This window comes from Chinchilla lanigera, unplaced genomic scaffold (assembly GCF_000276665.1).
Source record: "Chinchilla lanigera isolate Chin_1 unplaced genomic scaffold, ChiLan1.0 scaffold00019, whole genome shotgun sequence".
Taxonomy (NCBI): Eukaryota; Metazoa; Chordata; class Mammalia; order Rodentia; family Chinchillidae; genus Chinchilla; species Chinchilla lanigera.
In genome coordinates this window covers 26,581,156-26,603,675 of record NW_004955420.1, presented here as the reverse complement: position 1 = coordinate 26,603,675, position 22,520 = coordinate 26,581,156, and the positions used below count along the sequence as shown (strand labels likewise).

The following is a 22,520-nucleotide window of genomic DNA, read 5'->3' as shown; positions in this document are numbered from 1 at the left end:
CCCGCCCCGCCCCCGCCGTCCAGCCCGGGAGGGTGGCTCGGGGCTCTCCGCGCTCGCTGCGGGTGGGGACGGGCTGTCCCTGCCTTCTCGGGCTTAGTCCTGTTTCTCAAAGGGCCACGTTTCTCTGTCCAGGGGCGCACGGATCACCCTTAGCGGAAGCCAAGTCGATTTCCCTTGGCGCCCTGGGGCGCCCCTTTTTGGAGAGAATTCGTGTTTGTGGGTCACCGAGCTTTAACATTTTCCTCTGCTCTCTCTGCCAGGATTTGCCGGGCTTTAAAGGCAGTGCTAGGGCGGCTGGTTTTCTTCTCTTTTTCTTCGGGAGGAGCGGGGAGTCTGCAAGGGGTGGAACCCAGGGCCCCTACACTGAGCTACCTGTCCGCACCTTCTCCTTTTTTTTTTTTTTTGATATCAGCAATTGAACTCGGGACCTCGCGCTTTCCAGGCAGGTGAGTGCCACTGAGCTATAGCCCAGGCCCCACCCCCTTTTTTTAATCGAGGTCTCCCTCAGTTGCTTAGTCACCCAAACTGTGCTCAAGCTTTCCGTCCTCCTGCCTCAGCCTCCCAGAGTGCTGGGATTACAGGCCAGAGCCAGTACCCCTGGTACTAGGGCTGCTCTTTGCCGGACTATGCGCCTGCAGCCTGCTCCGGGCACTGCACCTGCGGTGTCGCCCGCGGCGCTCATAGCAAGCCTTCCAAAGAGACAGGACGGACTTGCTGAGCAGGTGGCCTGGTCAGGGTCGCCAGGCCAGTTCCTAAATAGAGGCAGCTTTGGAGCAGGCTGAGCTCCGCAGTGGATACAGTGGAGCTGCTGTATTGATTTCTCCTTCCGGCTTTCCCTACTTCCCACCTTCCCTCCTCCCTATTTTTGGAGCTGGGCTGGAACCCAGGGCCTCACTCACCCTAGGCAAGCGCTCTATCACTGAGCTACACTGTCAGCCCCTGTGTTCAGTCTTTAAGACAAGAGAGGCTTGGAAGGGGCCAGGAGGAGAAACCAAGTGAGGCGCCAGGGTCCCGAGTTCAGCGTGAAGGAAGTCCTGTGTGTGTCCACCCCGTGAGCGGGTCACTGTGACAGGCGGGGGAGTGTGCTGTCAGCCACGCTGGGCTCCACTCCCCACAGGGTGACAGGTGGGACATTTGTCCTGGTGTCCTCCTTCTGCACGCCAAGCCCTGGATCACAGAGGGAGATGGTTCAGGAAGGATGGCAGACCAGTGTCAAGATGACTGCGCGGCCCTAGGGCTGCGGGTGCCCGTGGGGAGCCAGGGTGGGCCGGGGTCACCCAGAACAACCTGGGAGGCCCGGGCTGGGAACTACACGCCTGCCACAGCGTGAACCTCCGGGCTCGCTCCACCTTCTCTTCCACTTCTGGGGAAAAGCCTCTCCTAGCTGCCCCTACCCTTCTTGTCCACAGAGGTGGGAACCCCTCGCTTAGGCGCTCTGCCCTGTCCTGTGTGTCTGCAGTCCTGCCCTGGAGGGGCCCGCAAACCAGAGGGGACTGGCAAGTGCAAGGTCCTGAGTTCGGTTCCCGGTACCGGAGAAAAACCAAAACCAAAAAAAAAAAAAAAAAAAAAACCAGAGGGGACTCAGGCTGTCAGTTCTGGTCCACTTCCCTCTCAGGGCAAGCCTGTGGGAGGCCGAGGCCCAGAGAGGGGCGAGAGGGTGAGAAAAGCAGAGACGCTCTTGGTTTTTCTCCACGGAGCTGAGGACAAATTGATGAAGAGAAAATCTCGAGACAAACCTAAATACCCTGTAAGAATGCTTACGTTCACCAGGAGGGTAAAGGAAGGTTTTGTTTCTCCCTAATTCTGAGCAGACATGCCAGCATCTTCTCTTACATCCATAACACCAGCAGTGTTTCCAGCACACGTGAGAACTGCCGCCACCACATAAGCGGGAAGACACTGTTGAATTCAAAATATCAGATATGTTTGACAAAGCCCAAAGGACCAGTTAGCTTATCACCATCTCATTTCTCCAAAGCTGGCTTCCTGGACCTCCTTGGCTTCCCGCTGTGAAGACAGCAGGAGGATTATGACAGGTAAAAGGGCTCTCAGCCTCCTTGGAAGTTACCTCAAGTTATACAGGAAGTCAAAGAGTCCCGAGACCCTGCCTTTGTAACAGAAAAACCAATACCAATGCAAATGGAAGATTCTTTGCCTGGAGGAGCTAGAAAACAACTTTTATTACGCTAGCAGGCTGGGGAGCCCAGAAGTTCAAATCATCAGCCCAGAGTCAGGTTTGAGTTCAGTTTAAATATGGTTTTCAGGCTGGATGTGGTGGTGCATGTTTGTGATCCCAGCACTTGGGAGGCTGAGGCAGGAGGATCGTTGGGAGTTCAAGGCCAGCTTGGGCTGCAAAGTGAGCTCAAGGCCAGCCTGAACTGCATAGCGAGACTCTGTCTCAAAAAGACCAAAAAAAAAAAAAAAAAAAAATGGTTTGAAGTGGCAAGTACATAGCTGATAGCAGGTTATTACATGATTTGATACATGGATTACATGAATTAAGTCATATGTTGTCAGGTAGATTTGTACAGGAACATTTTGGAAAGGAGGGCGTCTGAGAAGAGTAGGTAGAGTTGAAAGTGTCCTTGATTGGGTCAATCGTCCCGAAACATGATGGCCTTGAAGCCCTTGAAGCAAGTTGGAATCACTGTGTATTTTTATTTATTTATTTATTTATGTTTTTTGGTTCTTTTTTTCCGGTACCGGGAATCGAACTTACAACCTCGCGCTTGCCAAGTAGGTGCTGCGCTGCTAAATCCCCAGCCCCCTCCCTGTGTATTTTTTAAAACACAAGCTGGACACAGTTGGGCCCCACACATTGTCCAGGGGGAACTTCTGAGCCTAGTCAGTCAAGGCTAAATGAGTACAGTAAGCTGGCTACGTGAGAGGCTGCAGGAGCCTGTGGTCACAGGCCTCTGATTGATTTCTGATTTTTGCTATGATACATCTACAAGCTTCCTATTCTGTAAGTGCCCTTACACCTTGGCTCTTGGGGCGCAGTGGAAAGATTTCATCTTTACAAACGTGGACGAACAGAAGAGCTCAATTTTATACATTTGTTTGTGAACTGGGAAGAAATGCAGACCGCTACACTCTGCTGCCAGAAGAACACGATAAACAGAGAGGTGAGTTTTAAAACAGACCATTACATCTACTTTTGACTTTTCCTGGGACTCTACAAAGGCCATGAAGCACATTGAAAAAAAAAAAAAAAAAAAAAACACAACGTAATTATCCATTCACCCGTTTATGGCCATTTTGGTTGTTTCCAAGATTCAGCTATTGCAAACTCTGCCGCTGTTGAAAAAAAAAAAAAAAAAAAGACAACACAACGTAATACCACCAAGAGAAGAAGAGAAGGCAGCAACAAAATCCTCGTGGGAGCCAGGAGGCGGAGCCCTACCCTGGCGGGGGACATGGAGAACCACGCGATTTATGCTGTAGACCCAGGAAGTGGCAGCTGTCGTTTCGGAGCTGGAGGGCAAAGGAGAAGCTAAGACGGGAAATGTGGTAGCAGCTGCCCCTGGGCTCCAGCGGGAGGCCGCTGTGCCTTCCCCAGTCCCAGGCATTCCCTAGAGAAAGTGGAGCCCAGGGTTCCGGGCTGCAGGCGGAGTGGGCTCGCCCTGCAGGAGGGGGACACGCCCTGGGGACAAGCGTGTCTCAGTTTCACAGCCCCAGACCGCTGAGGGAGGTGGGGGGCAGGAGGGCTTTGGTATCCATACAGGAAATGAGAGACTCTTTCGGGGGCATCTAGCACAGCCCAAGAGGGAAGACCTAGGGGTGCAGGCACAGACCCCACTGGTAACGGGCTGCCCGGCTGTGGGCCATGAGGCCCGGGGTGGGAAACCCACTCACATAGCTGTTTAATTGCCCACTTTTTTTTTTTTTTTTTTTGAGATAGGGCCTGGCTGGGTAGCCCAGGCTGGCTGACATCGAAGAAAAGCTTCTAACATGATAGAGCAACAAACAAACAAGACAAACAAAAAGCCTCAACAACAGAAACTAATCAAACAAGAGAAGAGTAACATGAAAGAGCAAGACTACAGGAGGAGAGAAAAACAAAACAAAGTCAAACAAAACTAATTACAACCTTCCTTAGCGAGATAGCAGGTGACGTCCCATCTGTGAGGAAGGAACCGGATGTAATAAAGATTCGTATTCAAGGGACTACAAAAAAGTTTGGGAAATCTAAAAAACTAATAGTAGATTTTTTTAAAAAAAAGAGGGCAGAGGTGTAGCTCCGTGCCTGCTTAGCATGTGCAAAGACTTCAATATCCAACACCTGAAAAAAAAAGTAAACAAATACTTAAATAAATAAATAGAAATGTTGGAAGATCTCCCAGTGTTGTGGCTTGTGTTGAGATGTGCCCCCAGGGGCTGGGGATTTAGCTCAGTGGCATAGCGCCTGCCTGGAAAACGCAAGGTTGTGAGTTCGATTCCTGGTGCCAGAAGAAAAGCAAAACAAAACAAAATAAAACAGAGATGTGCCCTCAAAGCCTCCATCAGATGTGAGTAGGGCTTTCCATAGGCGGCTGGATCTGGAGGGTGTGGTGCTGGGATGAAGGGTGTGTGATTACTGAATTAGCCCACTGACTGGCCTGGCACAGCTCTGGATGTGGATAATGGGAAGGCCCTCCCTGGGTGTGAGAGCTACCCGCCCTAAGGGTATGCAATCTGGAAAGAATAGAAAAAAGAGGGCTGCTGCCTTTGGTCACTGCTTGCTGCCTCCTGCCTGCCATGGACTAGTTCCCCTCTGCAGTGCCACCCTGCCTTGGAGCCAGCCAACTAGGGACTGAAACCTCTATAAACTGTGAGCTAAGTAAACCTCTCCTCCTTTAACATTGGGTGTTGGGTTTTTCGTCTGTGTAATGAGAAAAGGGCATCTAAGACATCCACAAAGCAAAGTAAAATGACAGAAGAGGTAAAAAAGACGAGGACCGGGGAAAAGGTGACGGTCCGGCTGGGGTGCCTCAGCCCACAAACGCGTCCCCAGGGAAGAGCAAACCAGAGAATCCTCGTCGGGCACGTCGTTGGTGACGTCAGCGGGGAGTCCCCCAAAGGTGTCCAGGCCAAGGCTCACGGGGTGTCCTGGACAGTGGGTGTCACAGGCTCACACCAAACCTTAAGAAGGAGCCCACGCCGCGGTGTGACCTTTCCTACCTCATGGTGTCTGTGTTGCTGGCCCCAGGGGCAGAGCAGAGGAGAGGCCGCCGGACAGTCAGGAGGTCATGTGGGGCCTACTCCACCGGCTCAGTTTCCTCAGCATGAGGGGGGCTGTCTGTCACAGGGTGTTGGGCGACCTCCCTAGCTAGGAGACTTGACTCAGCGCAGTGCTGGGCTCCTCGCAGATACACAGTGATCAGCCGGATTGCTTTGCTGTAGGGCTGGGCAGCAGGGAACGGCTGCGCACGGGGCAGGGACAGCACTGCGGAGACAGAGGCGGACCGGTGTCTGGGAGAGGAGTCTGGGGACCCCATCCTCACCACCCACCCCGACCCTGTGGCTCCTCAGGGAGAAGTGCATCCCCGCCCGTCCTGCTCCTCTGGTCCTGGCGGTGAGAGCAGCGCCTGGTACCAGTCAGAGCTCTGTGGAGACCGGGTTCATGCAGCAGAGGGATCTGTGAATTGCCCTGCTGTGTGCCCCTAAAGGATGAGTGTGGAGTTCATTCGACAGAGGAGAGCGGGGTGCAGCTCAGCAGTACCCTGGCCTCCACTCCCTGCACAACAGCAAAATAAATTGGGGAAAAGAAAGGAGAGACAGACAGACAGACAGACAGACTCCCGGCTTCCAGGACAAGGCCACTGTGACCCACAGCCTGGTGGGGTGGGCTGGAGCCTGGGAGGGGCCAAGGCTTTATCAGGTTTGAAGACAGAGGTTGGGGAACAACACTCTGAATCGGGGAGCTTTTGTGAGTTTGCTTTCTGGGCAGCAGTAGCCCTCAGCAGAGTGGCAAAGGGGCTTTGTGTATCACCGCCTGTGCCACCCGCGGGCATCTGAGGGCAAGGCCGGCCTGGTCGCCATTTGGGCAGATGCTCCGTGGTGAGCCTGGAGGTGGAGGACTCTCGGAGGCCCGGAGAGAGCTGTCCTCAGGAAAGGCTGGCTGTGCCACGTCATTTGCCCGAGGGTAACCACACCGTGCCTCTTCAGTTTGAGGATGAGTAAGATAAAGAGGAAAAGTCCTCCCGGGGCAGCTCAGCCTGGTGCCGGGGCCAGGCACTGATCGAGCTCTGGTTCTGAGTGACTCACGAACTTGGTAGCAGGAAGCCGAACCCCACTGGGGTCGCCCCAGCCCCCATCACCTCCCCAGACCGAACCAACCAACAGGCTGAAGCAGAGCGCCAGCGGAGACAGTGCTGACTCTGCTCCTTCGGACCTTGCAACACCGGCTTCCTGTAAGTCACCTGCCGCCGCCAGCTAGCGAGAGCCCCGTCCACACACCTCAGTGTGACCCACGCCCTCACCAGGCCCCCCTCCAGCTGGGTTACGCTCCCTCCTCGTTTCCTTTGGGTTTGGGAGGGAACAGCGTTGGGAGGTGACTTCAGGGAACGGAGTCAGGCGACCGTGGGGTGGGGGACCTGCAGTGCATCTGGGTGTCACCTTCTGGGTGGACTCAGGTCTGGAGAAGTAAGCTGGCACTGTCACGCAGGTGGCCTCAGGGCAGAGGCCAGGTATCCGTCCAGTGGTCCCTAGATCTCTTCCTGCATGCCCTGCCCCTGGCATCTTGAACTCACCAGCCTTCCCCATCCCGCTGACCCCATCCTTTGCAGCTCCGCAGCATCTTTTCTCCCCAGAATGGCCAAAGCCCTCCACCTTGGCCTCCGCAGGTGTGGAGGCAGGTGACCGGAAGTGGCTTCAGACTTCCTGTGTCCCACTGCGACCGGAACTAGCTCGGGCCCATTGGAGGTGGATGAGGCTGGCAGGGATGACAAAGTCCCAGCTCACCAAGCACTTCTGGGCGGAGGGTCACCCCCACTCCCAGCCAGCCTACTCGTTTGTGGACATTTGGATTGGCTCTTGTTTATGGTATTGTGAAGAATGCTCTTTGCATGTGGGTGGGCAGGTATCTCTTGCAGTCCTGTTTTTAATCTTTTGTCCATGCTCAGGGTGGAACTATTGGGTTCTGATTCCATATTTATTTATTTATTTTTTTGAAGGGGGAGATTTGAGACAGGATCTCACTATGTAGTTCAGGCTGGCCTTGAACTCCTGGTGATCCTCCTGCCTCAGCCTCCTGAGTGCTGGAATTACAGGCATGAACCACACCTGGCTTTTTTTTGGTTGGGGGCGGGTCCATGTTCAGTTTTTTGAAGATCCTTGTAGTGCTCACATTTAAAAGCAATGCCGGGGACTGGGGATTTAGCTCAGCAGCACAGTGCCTGTCTGGCAAGTGTGAGGTCGTGAGTTCGATTCCTGGTACAGGAAACAAACAAACAAACAAAAAAAAAAAAAAAAAATAAAAGCAATGCTGCATTGTTTTCCATGCCCCTCCGAGGAAGAACACACGCTCTCTCTATTTTTTTTTCATTTTTTTGGTTTTTCTTTCCCGTACTGGGAACCGAACTCACGACCTTGCGCTTGCCAGGCAGGCGCTGTGCCCCTGAGCTAAATCCCCAGCCCCATACGCTCTCTCTAATAGCACCAAGTTGGCATTGCACTTTCCAGGGCCAAATCAGTGTCATTTTAAAAACAATTCTGATTAAATCAGGAGCAAAAGCTGGGCGTGGTGGCGCACACCTGTAATCCTAGCACTTGGGAGGCTGAGGCAGGAGGATCACTGTGAGTTAGAGGCCGGACTGGGCTACAAAGTGAGTTCAGTGTCAGCCTGAACTGCATAGGAGACCCTGTCTCAAAAAAAAAAAAAAAAAAATCAGGAGCAAAGATATGTTCATGCTGAGGATTGAACCCAGAACCTCACGCATGCTACGTACCCCTGCCCCTGGTTGCTATATTGCTATTGCTTAATGTATGTTATTAAAAAGAAAAGTGAATTTGGGAGTAATTCCATATTTACCAAATAGTACTAATGACAGGTATTTGCTCCTCTACTACTAAATTTATGCCCTGCTGCCCTATTTCCAGCACTTTTCTGTACCCATGGCGTTTCTTACCTTCGAATCTTTCAGAGGCTGTTTTGAGGGGTAATTAAAGTCCACATCTGGGGAACCAACGCTCCGCACTTCCCCTGCTTGGGGCCATGGGGAACAGGTGCCACCACCTGTGAGCACGCACAGGTGTGACAAGTCCCAGCTGCCCGACTGCGAGACTTCCCCCGCTGCCAGGGCTGGGAAGGCTTGAAATGTGCAGGTGAGAATCCGTGAGATACAGGCTCTGATTACGTGGTTGGCAGAAAGCCACCTAGTTTATTTATGGGGATGCCCTCCCCAAAGAACGTAGCTGGTGCCTACACAGTGCGTCTGTCCTCATCTGCGGGGACCACGTCTCTGGATCTGTTGAAACTCTGATGGGAAATATTCAGAAGACACAGTTCCCGAAAGTTCCCAAATCAGAGCCTGAATTTGCCGTGTGCTGAGCTGGATCCACTTGCTGGGTCCACTGGCGTGAGGGCAGCTGCTGTCCCCTCCCGCGGTGTCCTGTGCTGGGCTCTCGGTGAGCTCTGTGCTCCTCTGGTTTCTGTCAGGGACTGAGCCACTGACCGCCACATCTGTCCTGAAATAAACTGCATCCTGTGCTTACCCCCAGCCACCACAGTCTCCCGAGCACTCACACGGCCGTGAGGTGTCAGAAGGCGTCCGGGGATGACTCAGAGTTCACAGCGTGTGCATGGTTACACGAAACACGACCTCACTTGGAGCAGGGACATGAGCATGGGCTGGCTTTGGTACCCGCATGGGGTCCTGGTGCCCACCCGCCTCCCTTATCAAGGGTGACTGTATTTAAAAACCTTTACGGTAGGAATGAAGCCAACAGCCGGTCAACGTGCATTTCTTGAGCATTTACCAGGAATAAGGTCTGACCGGAATGGATATTTGGAAATGCAAACCAATCCTCCATTCCTGAAGGGTCACCTTTCTTTTTCTCCTTCACATTTCTGCAGCAGACCTCAGCGTGCGGAAGTCTCCGGCTGCATTCTCAGTGGGTCTTCGTTTTTAACACGTGTAACAGGTGCCTTTCTGTCCATCCTAGGTTTTTACAAGAGTCCTGATTTAGAACATTCCCACTCCCAGGCCGCCCGGATGGATTTGGGGCCAGTAAACACGGTCACGTGAATGACAGCCCTCGGTCCACTTTCCTGCGTGGACTTGCGGCTGCGTGGGAGACCTACCTGAGCCACGCGTGTCAGAATGGGCTCATTACTGCACACGCCCTGTCCAGTCCCACGGCCCTGTCACCCGAGACTCACCCTGACAGACCCGAAGGGGACATCTGGAGACCTGGATGCTGTGTGCTTCCCTCCTGGGGCCTGGGCTGGCGGAGGGTCCTGTGGGCAAGCTCGGGGCTCCCGGGCCAGTGGTGCCAGCCGGGCCCCTGCACAGGACGGATAGGGTTAGGACCCGAGGTCACACGGCCTCACCCTCCAGAGCTGCCCAGGGCAGGGCACTGCCTGGAGAGGCCACGGAGAGCTCACTGGGGCTGCTGAGGGGGCGCCTTGCGGCCTCTCAGGGGCTCAGGGGACAGTCTGTGGCCCCTCACTTCTCACTCTGCCCTCCCTGGCCCCTCCGTCTCTCCTGCCCTCCCTCTGAGGTGTCCACCTCCCTAGGCCTGGGCACGGCTGGGCCCCACGGGGGTGGGGATGGACATCAAAGCCAGCAGTGGCAGGCGACCCAGGGATGGCGAGGAGGGCCCAGCCTTCGCCTGAGCCGACTGCCCACTGCCCTCCACCCTCAGCAGCACTGTGCCTGCCTGTGGACAGGTCGCTTCCCGGGAGCCGGGCTCCACCCGATCACCACTTCGGCTGAGTGCTGTTGTGTGCTCCCGGCTCCTGCTGCACTCTGGCTTTTAAACCCACGGCTAGGCCGGGAATATAGCTCAGCGCACAAGCTCCTGCCTGGCAAGCACAAGGTCCCGAGTTCGATTTCCGGTACAAAAAAAAAAAAAAGACAAACCCGTGGCTCTATTCTATTTTTATGCACACACAGCGCGCTGCTCGTGTTCTGTCCCAGAGTGCTTTGGTTGGCTGGTGGTGTTGGCTGTCTTGTCTTCCAGCACAAGTAGCTTCTTGCTTATCTTTGTTCTTCTGTATGTGCTGTGATAAAAATGCGGTGAATTAAAAGATATATTACAGCAGAAGATGCATTGCCACGAGCCCCCTCAGAATCCTCCCCTGGCTCCCAACACACTCGTCTCACCGTCCTCTCTACTTTCTGCAGCAGCTCTGGAGTCCTCTTTCCTGAGGGTCTTTAAGTTGGGCCGTCCTGGCTCCTCAGCGTCCTGAATGCAGTCAAGACGCTGACCTTTCGTGGTCATCTTCACTTTGGAGAGAGCCAGGAGGCACATGGTGCCAGCTCTGGTGAATGAGGTGGATGAGAACCCAGCACTGTGTTCTTATTTGACAGAAATTGCTGGAAATGGGCCGGGCGTGGTGGTGCCCACCTGTAATCCAAGCACTCAGGAGGCTGAGGCAGGAGGATCCTGGCGAGTTCAAGACCAGCCTGGGCCATAAAGTGAGCTCAAGGCCAGCCTGAACTGCAGAGCGAGACCCTGTTTCAAAAAGACAAAAACAAAAACAAAAGCAGAAATTGCTGTAAACGGTTAATCAATGTGTGGTAAAAAAAATTACAGGGAATGTTTACATTTTAAAAGTTCATTTTAGGGGCTGGGGATTTAGCTCAGTGGCAAAAGCGCCTGCCTGGCAAGCGCAAGGTCATGAGTTCGGTTCCCGGTACCAGAGAAAAACCAAAAAAAAAAAAAAAAAAAAGTTCATTTTGATAAAAGAAGGTACACTGTCATGGCCCCTCACGTTGAACACGCTTATGCCATTGTTCTTGGCAGTGCATCTTTTACTGTAATTTTTTTCCCATATAGTTGGTAGCCTTTCGTTTTTAATTAGTTTACTTTGTTTTACTTTTTATTAATTTTTATTTTTTATCAGCACACAGGATTCTGTTCTCCACAGGGCGCCGGTGTATGCACACCGCACACCATCATCCTCTTCACTTCCCCTTCCCCTTCTCTCCCTCCTCCTCCCGCCATCTTCCAGTGCCTTTTTCTTTCACAAAAGCTCTCTCTTCCTGTTTCCTATCATCTGTTTTTTTACTTTGATCTTTAATTCATTTACACTTTGGGTTTCTCATATCAGAGAAACCATGTGCTGCTTAAGCTGGTGTGTCTGACTTATTTCACTTAACAGTATGGTCTCAAGGGGCATTCATTTGCTAACAACTGTCTCAAGTTTATCCTTCTTGATGGCAGAGTAGTACTCCGGGTGTAAACACCACATTCTCTTTATCCACCCATCTGTTGATGGACGTGGAGGCTGCTTTGCAGATGTAGCTGTTATGTCGTGCTGCTACACATGTGGGTGTGCATGGATCACTGTGGTATGTTGACTTTAACGCTGTGGGGATTTTTAAAAATCTTAAATACTCACCATCGGGTTCAGTCGCCCCTTGTACATAGGAAGCAACTGCGCTGGTGCTAACGGCTCCTGCAGTGAGCGTCCATCTGCCGCCCTGCTGGCCGCCAGCCTACAGAACTGGCCCATGCAGGCAGGGGCCAGGGACAGGTGGCAGTTTAAATAAGGAAGCTGAGGATTTCCCACCGAAGGCGCCAGGTATGAGATGTGGGTGAGGAGGGGGCAGGCAGGGAGCCCACGGCACCGGCCCACACTGTCCAGTCTGACCACTCCTCGTGGTCCACACCCAGAGGCCCCACAGAGGGCTGTGCCGAGGGCGTCAGAACCAGCTGCGTGGCTGTCCGCCTCTGCTCCGCCCCCGGCTTGCTCTGATTATCAAAAACCGCAGCGAAACGAAACCTACCTGCTCGCTTCCACCCGTTCAGAGCGCAGGACAGCGTCTTAAGTCGGTCTCTCTCCGTCAGGACCCACGAGCACTCTTCCATTCTGAGTACGCGTCCTTATTCCATTCACCCCGCTTACAAATCGCGTTTGAAGCTGTAGTTTGCAAATGTATTCACGGCAAATGTTTTTAGAAGCGAAAATTTGGAATCAGCTTAAGTGTGCCCAAATAGGGTAATGGGCGATAAACGAGGAAACATCCATTCAGTGGGAAATTAGGCACTTTAAATTTGGTACTTAGGAAGTTTGCAGTAAAGTGGAAAATGTTTAGCTCTTTTGCCGTTAAACTCGAGGAAAATTATAATCTCTAGTTTATTTACAGCAGCACCATAATTATGTTTTTCCACACAAGTACTAAAATAAACAAGCCGGGCGTGGTGGCGCACGCCTGTAATCTCAGCACTTAGAAGGCTGAGGCAGGAGGATCATTGAGAGTTCGAAACCAGCCTGGGCTACAAAGTGAGCTCAAGGCCAGCCTGAACTGCATAGCAAGACCCCGTCTCAAAAAAAAAAAAAAAAAAAAAAAACCCCTAATGCTTACATAAAAAAAAAAAAAAAAAAAAGGGTTGGAAAGAACTATGCCAACATGTACCTGATAAAATCATCCTTTGGTAGGTGAAGGGTGGGTGATTTTTTTGTTTGTTTTATTTTTTTGAGACAGGGTCTTGTTATATAGTTCAAATTGTCCTTGAACTCACTATGTAGCTCAGGCTGACCTGGAACTCTCAGTGATCCCCTGCCTCAGCCTCCCAGATGCTGGGATTACAGGCGTGTGTCACCACATGATGTAGGTTTTGAAAAAATATCCAAAGAAGATGCATGGAGCCAGGTGTGGTGGCACACGCCTGTAATCTCAGCACTCGGGACACTGAGCAGGAGGCTCACTGTGAATTCAAGGCCAACCTGGGCTACAGAGTGAGACCTGTCTCCACAAAAAGAAAAAAAAACCAAGACAAACAAAAAGAAGATGCATAAATGGTTACCATTGACAGGGTGGGGTGGCGGCATTGTGGGTTATGTTTTCCTTGACTTTCTAATATTTCTCTTCTTTCTTTCTTTCTTTCTTTCTTTCTTTCTTTTTTTGAGAGAGGGTCTCATTGTGTAGTCCAGGCTGATTTCAAACTTGTAGTGATCTTCTTGCCTTAGCCTCCTCAATGGGGTTACAGGTTGCACAGACCCCAGGAACTTATAATTTTAAAAGCATAAAAAGTAATTGCTCAAGCTGGATGTGGTGGCGCACACCTGTAATCCCAGCACTCAGGAGGCTGAGTTAGGAGGATCACTGTGAGTTCAAGTCCAGCCTGAACTGCATAGTGAGACCCAGTCTCAAAAAAAAAAAGAAACTTTTCTCCTAGGAAGTTGCTTCTTCCCCACATCCCAATAGCAGGGCTGCCCACTGACCAGCACTGGTGGGGTAGAAGGAAACCGCTGGCGTTGTGGGGACCAGAGTGGATGCAAACCCAGCGTACGGGATCAGCTCCAGCAATCACCAGTCCACGTGCACGGGATCGGCAGGGTGGGGACAGGGGACAGGGCTGTGGATCCAGGCCAAGGGCCTTGCTAGGAGCCAGAGAGGGCCCAACCCGGAAGAGGACCCAGGAGACCCAGGAGCCGGGGTTGGTGCCACCAACCCTTCACGGAGGACGCTGGCACCACCCAGGGCACCTTCCAGCTCGGAGTCTGCCCTGTGTGCGCCTGTGCCTCAAGTTCTCTTCCTCCCTGTCCAGGGAGACCTCCCCTCCTCCCCCACCCGCCTGGACAACAGCTGTCCACCTGTGTCTGGCTCAGGGCCAGAATCGGGGTGTTTGGACTCCGGCCAAGTGAGTCCATCCTTCGAAGAGGCCTCCGTGCCTGTGGCCCGTCCGGAACATGGGGCGCAGCAGCCACCGGCCTCACCCCGCAGCCTGCGCCCGGGCTGCTCACTCACACCGCCCGGCCGGCACCAGCAGGACCTTCGCGGGGGCCCTTGGAACTTTCGGGGGGCTCTCAAGGGGCCTGGGTCCAGCGTGAGCCCCCAAACAGGAACTCTGCGCCAAAGAAGGGAAGCATCTGCAGCCCATGGGGAGGGCTTCCCTGGAAGTCAGGCTGAGTTCAGGAAAACGCAATCCCAGGCAGGTGAGCAGTGCGCGCCCGTGTCGTCCTGCGCAGAGCTGGGCAGTGGGTTATTCCCAAGGCCTTGCAGGATTCCGGCGCTGGAGCCTCCAGTCTCGGGTGACAGGTGTCCCTCATGCGGGCTGGGGGGCGACTTTCACTTGGGGCTCCGCTCTGTGCTTCGGGGGGCAGCAGGAAGGCCAGGGCAATTGTCTTGCTCCCTGTTTCTGCCTGGTTTTTCGGGTGTCTTCAACTCAAAAAGCTCGGGGTGCCTGAGCAGCACGTTTGGGGTGATGTGTTCTTCACTCCTTCGGCTGGTCAGCCCTCTCAGCCCCGTGGCCAGGCCTCCACCTGTCCCCGGGCCTGGGGCCTCGCCCAGGACCTGGTGTTCGAGGGGAACCTCCTCCCCAGCACAGCAGTTCGGCTTCCACACTGCGACCTCCTATTGCGCTCCTCATAGCCTGCCACGGAGTCTCTCCCGCCAGGTTCCTCTCTGCCGCTGGGGCTGCTGGGGCGGAAACCCCGGTGGCTGGGCTCCTGCACCACAGCCTGGCCCTGCCGTGGGGCCTTTGCAAAGCTGGACAGGTGCACAGCGGGTGCAGGTCCACGCCGTCGACCGTGGTGAGCAGCAGGGACCCACAGATCTCTCCTTCACGCAGGACTGCGCTTTGCAGCTTAGTCGCCAGTGACTTGTGCTCTGTGCTCGTGGGTCTGCCCGCCTCTCTTTGTCCTCACACGCCTTGGGACTGGCTCCGCACCCCGGGCCTGGGTGTTCCAAGATGGACAGATAGAGGACGGGTCCTTGTTCATCATTCCCAGGGTCTCTTTGCAGGGCCTGGCCTATAATTTAGCTTGTTTAATCCTCAGTACAGCCTTTGAGGTGCCTCTGGCTCCGTTCACAGATAAAGACATTAGGAAGTTGAAAAACTCGTCCATGTTCTCTGTTCAGCAGCAGAGGCGGGGAGGGAGCCCAGGGCCCCGGCCTGAGAGCCTGACCCCCTGCCCTGAAGCAGGGTGGAGCTACTGTTTGCACAAGGAAGCACAGGGAGGGCTCGGGAGGCCAGGAGCAGAGGGGGAAGGACCTGGGGGCACAGCGTGTTCAGGAGGCCAGAGCAGAAGTGGAGATGACGACAGGGAGGAGCAGGGAGCCTGGGGGAAACGGGGGGCCTCCTGCCACCCAGGACACTGCGCTTACAACTCCTTCCGGGGAGCGAGCAGCCTGGCCCTCCGGCTTCCAGTGAAAGTGCACCCTTGTGCCCTGCGGGGCCTGGAGGCAAGGTGTCGCAGGCTCCACCGTCTTCGCCAGCCACCCTGCATGCCAGGCTGGGCCTCTCAGGCCTGGTTCCAAGGCCACCTTGTGCTGGGGATGTTTGTGGTTGCCGTGGTGACTGGATCAGTTCCCGTGTGTTCCTGGGTTGAAGGAAAACCATGCAAGTAGAGACATCTCCCCACCTGCAAGGGCTCTGGGGAGCAGGGCCCACCTCTCCATGACAGTGAGCCCCACTGTGGAGCCCCAGTCCTCCAGGGGAGACCTGTCCCGCTGCTGCCTGCGTCTCCACCTCGGTCCTTTCCCCAGGTGGGACTTGATCACTCAGGATTTCACAGGCAGGGGAAGGGGGCCCCTGGAGCCACATCGCCATGGGATATTGGGGTGTTCCTGTAGGGTGGCAGCAGGGCCCCAGCCACACAAAGCCCAACAGCTCAGCCCTGATGCCAAGCACTCAGTTCAGCACCTCCTAATCTTTCCAGCGGACCTGCCAGGCGATGAGAAAACTGGCAGAGAAGTTTTTTCCTGGCCTCATTTCAAGGTTAGAGCACAGGTGTCCAGGGGCAGCTGCCGCTGGCCCCTCTGCCACACCTGGCCGGTGCGGGGGGTGGTGGAAGTGTGAGCGGACCACATGGACCTCAGCCGTGGGGAAAGCACGGAGGCCCAGCTGTCCTGGGAGCCAGGGGTCCCTAGATGTCCCCTACCTTTGGCTCTAGGACCCCGCCTGGACGGCACAGCGGTCTAGGGTGCTCTACTCACCCCGCCTGTCGCCTGCACACAGAACCAGGGTGGCCAGGTGACACACAGAATGCCCCGGCAGAGGGAATTTCAGATCAACAGCAAACAGCTCTGAGCGTGAGTGCTCCCCAACTCTTGGCAGGACACGCTTACGCTAGGAAGTGTTTGCTGCTGACCTGAAATTCATGCTGGCCTCGGTGTCCTGGCTACTGGAACCAGGTGACCCCAGCTGGGGCCAGGTGCACATTGCAAGCGTCCTCTCCTTCTCTGCTTGCTGTCACTTATGCCTGTCCCCCCTTTTTCGGGGTCCTGCTCTGCGGAGGGATGGACACGCTGTGGCGGCTGACTCCAATCGCTCCGCTCCTCCGGTGCTGGCCTGGTCCCCGCCGTGGTCACCTCCCGGGCAGCTCTGGAGCCAAGGCCAATGCGGATTGCCGGGCCCTCCCTCTGGGATTCCAGTCCTACAGGTGTGCAGGTGAGATCAGCGGTCGGCATTTTTGTAGGCTCCACCGCTGAAACTGCCGCCAGGGGAACAACTGCGTGTCTTGTCGCAACTTGCCGTGAGTGCTGCACGCGGCCGCTTGTACTCTGTCCCGGTGGCAGAGTTAGCAGTCCGAGCTTCATGCCTGGGTGTACGTCTGTTTTCCTTTTTCCCCTTTACACTCGGGTTTCGGAAGCCTCTCTCTGGGTCAGAAACAACTGCTAAGCGCCTGGGTCCTGAGGACGTACAGCTTGCTGTCTTTCACTTAACGACGAGAGCGGCATCAATCACTTTCCCCTTGCCTGCCAGGAGGCTCAGAGCGAGACTTTTGCGTAAGCTGCAAGGCTCTTCCTAAGTCAGGATTTCTGATTGCAGAGCATACCCAGATGGATTTCATTACACGCCGGCTGTTCTTTTGTGGCTTCCTGCTGTAAACTGCCATCTCCAGCCTTTTCGGTGGAGGGTGGAGCACAAACCCATCCTTCGACTGCTGGGAGCTGCAGCTGGGAGGTTGGCCCAGCAGAGCATGCAGTCTCTGCGGAGCAGCAAGCAGCTGCCACCCACAAAGGCAGAGGGGGCTGGCAGGTGGACGGAGGGCGTTGGTGCACCCTGATCCCAGGAAGCTGGGGTGAGTGGCTGGCAGGAATGTGCTGACTCACCCACGACTCAGTTTCTCTTAGGGTGGAGGGCCGCCCCGGGGCACTGGGGAGTCTGGGAAGGGAGCAAGAACAATGCGGCCTCCTAGGAAGCGTGGAACCTCTGTCATGCCATTGTTCTTCCGACTGAGGGCCTGGGAAGTGCTGGCCTCACCCCGGGACCATCCGGATACGGGACACTTGGCACCTAAGAGACCACTGCGTTCCTAGTTCTGGAGATGCTGTAGAGTACGCCGGCCTGAGGCTGAAACAGTCAGGCTTCTGCCTTCCATCTTCCCAGGGGCTGCGGGCACCAGGGAAGCCTCGGCAAGGCGCCCTGAGCAGGTCGCCCGGGCCGCCGGTCTGTGGGGAGGGAGCTGGGGTTGGGGCTGGGAAGGCGGCCGGGCCTGATCCTCAACATCTCCTTCCAGGTGCTCTTGCCCTGCTTGGCGCTGGCAGGACACACGGAGCAGGTGCTGGGATGGTGCCAGTCCCGAGCTCAGAGGCCCTGGGCTCAGCGCACCCCCGGTCACGTTAGCCCGCGGGGATGGCGCTGGGATGACAGCAGAGATGCGCTCCATCTTCTGGAGGGGCACCGGGTGGGATTCACCTGTTGGAGAAAAGGAAGAAACAACTCCGACCAGGGCACACGCAGCCCTCAGGTGGGGAGACCGCAAACGGGTTTTCATGTGCAAGCCAAGGTGCTGACTGGACAAAGCCCAGGTAGCCCAAGCTGGCAGAGGGACAGTGCAGGTTTGGGTCACCGCTCCCGGAACAGGTCGCTGGCCGTCCTGGAGGCTTCTGGTCCCCCTGGAATGTGGGGAGGCGTCCATCCATGTGGAGTTGTGCCGAAGGCTTGGGGTGGCACCGATGTGTCTATGCCTGGTCCCAGGTGCTGCAGCTCCTCTGCCTCTGGGAAAACCGAGGTCAAGATCTTGGGGCTGTGCTCTGGAGGGAGGATAAAGAGCCTCTGGGGCTCCGTCTAGGCGGAGAAGCCAGCTCTGCTTTCCTGATGGCAACTGGCCTTGAACTCCAAGCGACCCTCCTGCCTCAGCCTGCAGAGTGCTGGGATTACAGGTGTGCCCCGCCACACCTAGTGTTATGGTTCATGTCTAGCTGTCCCCGCCCAAAACCTCATGCGGGCACCGGTGTGGCTTTTTCAGAGGTGCCTGGATCTAGAATGTGTGACGCTGGGATTGATTCATGGTACAGTGCTAGGATCAAGGACACTGGGATTAAGGGTGTGAGTGCTGCCCGCCCTCAGTAGCCTGGATAAGATGTAAGGGACAGAAAGAGCTGTGGTCGGCCTTTGCTTGCTTTGCTGCCTTTGGCCCACCATGAACTGTTTCTCCTCTGTGATGCCTGTGTGCCACGCCACCCTGCCTTGGAGGCAGCTAACATGGACTGAAACCTCTGCACACTGTGAGCTGAATAAACCTCTCCTCCTTAACATTCAGTGTCAGGCATTTTGCCCCAGGGATGAGAAAAGTAACTAAGATACTGGCTTACTTTTAACTTCTTATACTCGGATAAGGGGCAAAGGGACGAACTCAGGACGAACTTATAATTACTTAAGAGGAGCAAAGCACACAAATTCGGAAAATTCTCAGCCTGACCACTAAAGAGTGAAAAATCATGTCAGCCAGGGACAGATGAAGCCTTTCAGGTGACTTCAGGTAGTCTGTCCCACCAGAGACCAGAGTTCTGTGGGGCACAATGGCTTTAAGGGGCCATCCTGGGGTATCCTTCATGGCTCCCTTGGGGCCTCTGCTCCCCAAATTCTTGCACAGAGCTACTGGGCTGCCCTGGCAGTGACCCATGGGCTCCAGGTGCAACTGAAGCCATTGCTCCCAAGGATGTGAAAGTAGGCCTGGGACCTGCTTCCTGGGGAAGGGAAGCTTATTCTCCCAGTAAGATGTAGTCTTCTAGACAGGAAGTAGCCCTCCCGGAAGTAGAGCTCCAAGTAGGAAGTACACGGTCTGCCTTGCTGCCCCGCCCCCTTAGCCTGTCCCTTTCTTTGGGAGGAGAGTGTCCCCCTGCCCCTGTCCTGTCACCATGCTGGAAGATGAAATTCTTCCAATATTAGGGGCTCACAGATGCAGGAAGTTTGCTTTGAGCCCCAGGTGACACTCGGGACTTTGGCCCTTTAAGTGGATGATGAATCAGTAGTGACTCTGGACCTGTTTTCGGGACTGAAGGGCTGCATTTTGTACCGGAGAAGGACGTGAGTTCCGGGAGCCAGGGGTGGGGTGCTGTGATTTGATACGAACTCTGCCAGGGTCTGGCTCCCCAGTGTGGCAGATGGGGAGGTGGGAACTGGTGGGCGTGTCTGGTTCACGCCCTCAGGAGTGACAAAGGCCCTCCTTAAGGGGTGGGTTCCTCTGTCAGGGGCTGGGGCAGCTGCCTCAGAGAGAGCAAGGTCAGCCCCATGTTGTCCCCTCACCCCACTGCCTACTCTGCCAGGAGTTGCAGCAGCCCAAGGGCCTCCACGAAGCCGGCCACACGTGGCCTCCTGACCTTGGCTGGGCTTCCCACCTTCTTCAGTCAGGAGAGGCTGTAAGCCTCATCCCTACAAATCACCCAGCCTGGGGGCTGGGGATTTAGCTCAGCGGCACAGCACCTGCCTGGCAAGTGCAAGGTTGTGAGTTCGATTCCCGGTACTGGAAAAAAAAACAAAAAAACCCAAACCATACAATAACATACAATACTGCATGATACAATACTGCTTGGGTCGTCTGTTTCCCCTGCAGGCTGCAGTGTGTGCACATTTGTGTGTGTAAACTGGTGACAGCCATGGCCTGTGCACACACTGGTGTGACCTGGCCAGGCCGGCGACTCCCCCACCGTCCCCAGCGGCAGGCTGTCTCAGTGGCCTGGAGCTGGGAGATGGCTGCGGCATGTGTGCTGAGCGTGTCTGGCCATCTTATCATTGCAAAGAGACTAAGGGCTTTCCCCGCCCTCCCAAAGCCCTGGGTTTGTGTTCTGAGGGTCAGGCTGGCCTTGTCAGGCACCTTGGGGTCAGGCAGGGGCCTGTGCATGGCAGCCCGGAAGGAGGGGACCTGGCAGGGACGGCTGGGAGAGCTGCAGGCCCACGCCCTGCCCAAAGGGCCACGGAGCAACCCTCGGTATTGGCCTGGGCATCAGCTGGGCCCTGTGGAGAGAGACCTGATTTCTCAGGTGTGACAACATCTAAGTAAAATCATGAGACTCACAAATGTTGGCAGTGCATTTAAACATTTGCGGAAACAGTTTTTGTTTGTTTGTTTTGTTTTTCTGAGACAGGGTCTGGCTGTTTAGGCTGGCCTCAAACTCTTGGGGACCCTCCTGCCTCAGCTTCCTGGGTGCTGGGATTACAGGCAGATGGAGGGCCTGGCCATGCAGCACATTATCACTGAGCTGTGAGTTGTTCGTTTTAAAATGGATAACTTTATGTTACACGACCTTCACCCAGAAATAAAACCCGAACCACCTGTCTTCGTCACATATATACATGGTGCTCAAAATGTATGATCCACACTTAAATTTAAAAAAAACCTCATCACCCTAAAACAGACACTGCAGAGAAAAGTAGGATCAGTGTGTTTGAACCGAGGGGGAGTTTTTGAGGGGAGTTCATGGCAATCTGTCTTTTGCTCTAATAAATTTAGCACATTTAAATATTCACCGTATTTTTAAGTGTGTGGGATTTTGTTCTTGTTCTTGTCTTTGAGACAGGGTTTGTCACACAGTCCAGGCTGGCCTTGAATGCGCAGCGATCCCCCTGCCTCATTCTCCTGAGTGCTGGGATCACAGGTGTGCACCCCACACCCGGCCTATTCACTGTATTCTTGATTACCCTGATGTTGATCAGATGTTTTCGGCAAGTTCTGTCAGTAAAACTATCTTGCTGTGCCCTCACCCACCTGGCCCTCCAGGTGTGGCACCGTGCGACCCCGGCCTTCCGCAAGTCAAAGTGACCGTGTGAGGCCAGCGTTTTGAATGGACTCAGGACGTCGAGGCAGCCAGGACAACGCTGCTAGAGACACAGGAACAAGGACCCCAGAGCCGCCGCAGAGAGTGGCAGGGACGATGGGATGAGTGTGTTGGAAGCGAGGGGAGGATTTTGAGGGGGGCTCACAGCGATACGTCTTTTATCTTAGTAAAGTTAAAAAAAAAAAAAAAAATCAAGCATTCACCATATACTTTGATCACACCGCTCCCGCCATGGCAGCTTCTTTCGGCCTCAGGGTCCAGCTGGAGACAGGCCTGGCTCAGGCCCAGTGCCCTGGGGGGATGAGGCCAGTGGTGTCCTTAGGCCAGGAGCCTCTGGCCCCTGAGCAGGTGGAGGCAGTGGCCGGCTGGGGACGAGGGAGCAGGTCGCAGGTGACTGGGGGCCGGTGCGGGGTGTGGAAACCTGGTTGAGGGCAGGGCCTGTGTAGCCACCGTGTGCTGAGTTCCCGGCTCACCAGGAGCAGCACAGTGAGGTCGGGTGACCAGCAGCACCCGGACAGCGCCACAGTAGGGCGGCTGCCCAGCCTCCCTCATTTTCCCGGCCCTGGATGTTTGGTGCAATCCAAGGTACCTGGGCACAGTGATGCATGCCTGAAGTCCCCAGCTCCCGGGGAAGCTGAAACAGGAGGACTGCTTGAGCCCAGGAGTTCAGCCTGGACAACACAGTGAGACCCTGTCCCAAAAGCAAACAAAGGATGGCAAAGGACCTGTGGAAATGACTGTGACGACGCATACATCCTTTAGGGAAAGGGCTGTGAGTCACCTCTAATTTGATTTGGGAAAACAAAGAAAAGTGGATCCCCACAAGGAGCCCTGGGAACCCAGAGTGTGTGGGGAGGGGAGAGGGCAGCCCCGCCACCCCCCTTCCAGATGCTTGGGGGCTCTGGCTCCCAGCAGAAGCCCAGCAGGTACAGGAGGTCGGTGTCGGTGCGAGTACAGGGAACTTGGGGGGCCAGGGATGGGCTCACCCAGCTTCCACATAGCACTGGGGCCGCCCCTGGGGAAGGGAGTGCATACGGGGTGGTCTGATGACAAGCAGCCTAAGAGCTCTTGCTGGGGGGGCTTCCTGGAGGAGGTGGCATCCAAGCTGAAGCATGAAGGAGAATACTGGGTCTGCACGAGGACTGGGTGGGTGGTCACAGCACGTGTGAGTCTCCCAGGTGGGCCAGGAGGCACAGACTCCAGGGCACGCACAGGACCTTTCCCAAGGTCAGGGGGCACCAACAAGGATGGTGCTGGCCGGGCCAAAGGGGCACCAGAGGGAGCCACGAGAGGGTCTCTACCCAGGGAATTAATGAGGTCTCTCATTTGCATGGGAGAGCCGGGTGTGGTGGCACACACCTA

General features: G+C 55.1%; 2 protein-coding genes and 1 long non-coding RNA gene across 4 annotated transcripts in view; 1 reads left to right on the top strand and 2 right to left on the bottom strand.

The window, feature by feature from the left end:
* Positions 1-6,744, bottom strand: part of Cdcp1 (CUB domain containing protein 1) — a 39,276-nt gene extending 32,532 nt beyond the window's left edge. The window contains exons 1-4 of the mRNA XM_013513348.1: positions 6,732-6,744; positions 5,318-5,425; positions 5,006-5,088; positions 3,404-3,474 (exon numbers count right to left, since the gene is read on the bottom strand). Of these exons, the coding sequence (XP_013368802.1) occupies positions 3,404-3,474; positions 5,006-5,088; positions 5,318-5,425; positions 6,732-6,744 (275 nt within the window). The remainder of the gene's footprint in view (positions 1-3,403; positions 3,475-5,005; positions 5,089-5,317; positions 5,426-6,731) is intronic.
* A 1,597-nt stretch (positions 6,745-8,341) lies between these two features.
* On the bottom strand, positions 8,342-10,512 carry LOC106148331. 2 transcript variants are annotated; one of them, XR_001233674.1, is made up of 3 exons: positions 10,308-10,512; positions 9,362-10,204; positions 8,342-9,140 (listed from the first exon to the last, which is right to left on the bottom strand). It is a non-coding gene; the product is annotated as an uncharacterized LOC106148331 (long non-coding RNA). The 2 variants fall into 2 exon arrangements; XR_001233673.1 differs by having other exon boundaries at positions 8,342-9,486; positions 10,065-10,204.
* Positions 10,513-12,949: 2,437 nt separating this feature from the next.
* Positions 12,950-18,372, top strand: LOC102009190. The gene is made up of 3 exons (XM_013513347.1): positions 12,950-12,967; positions 13,393-17,531; positions 17,618-18,372. Exons 1-2 carry the CDS (start codon positions 12,950-12,952, stop codon positions 14,752-14,754), a joined length of 1,380 nt encoding a protein of 459 aa, XP_013368801.1. The 3' UTR covers positions 14,755-17,531; positions 17,618-18,372.
* Positions 18,373-22,520: the final 4,148 nt, after the last annotated feature.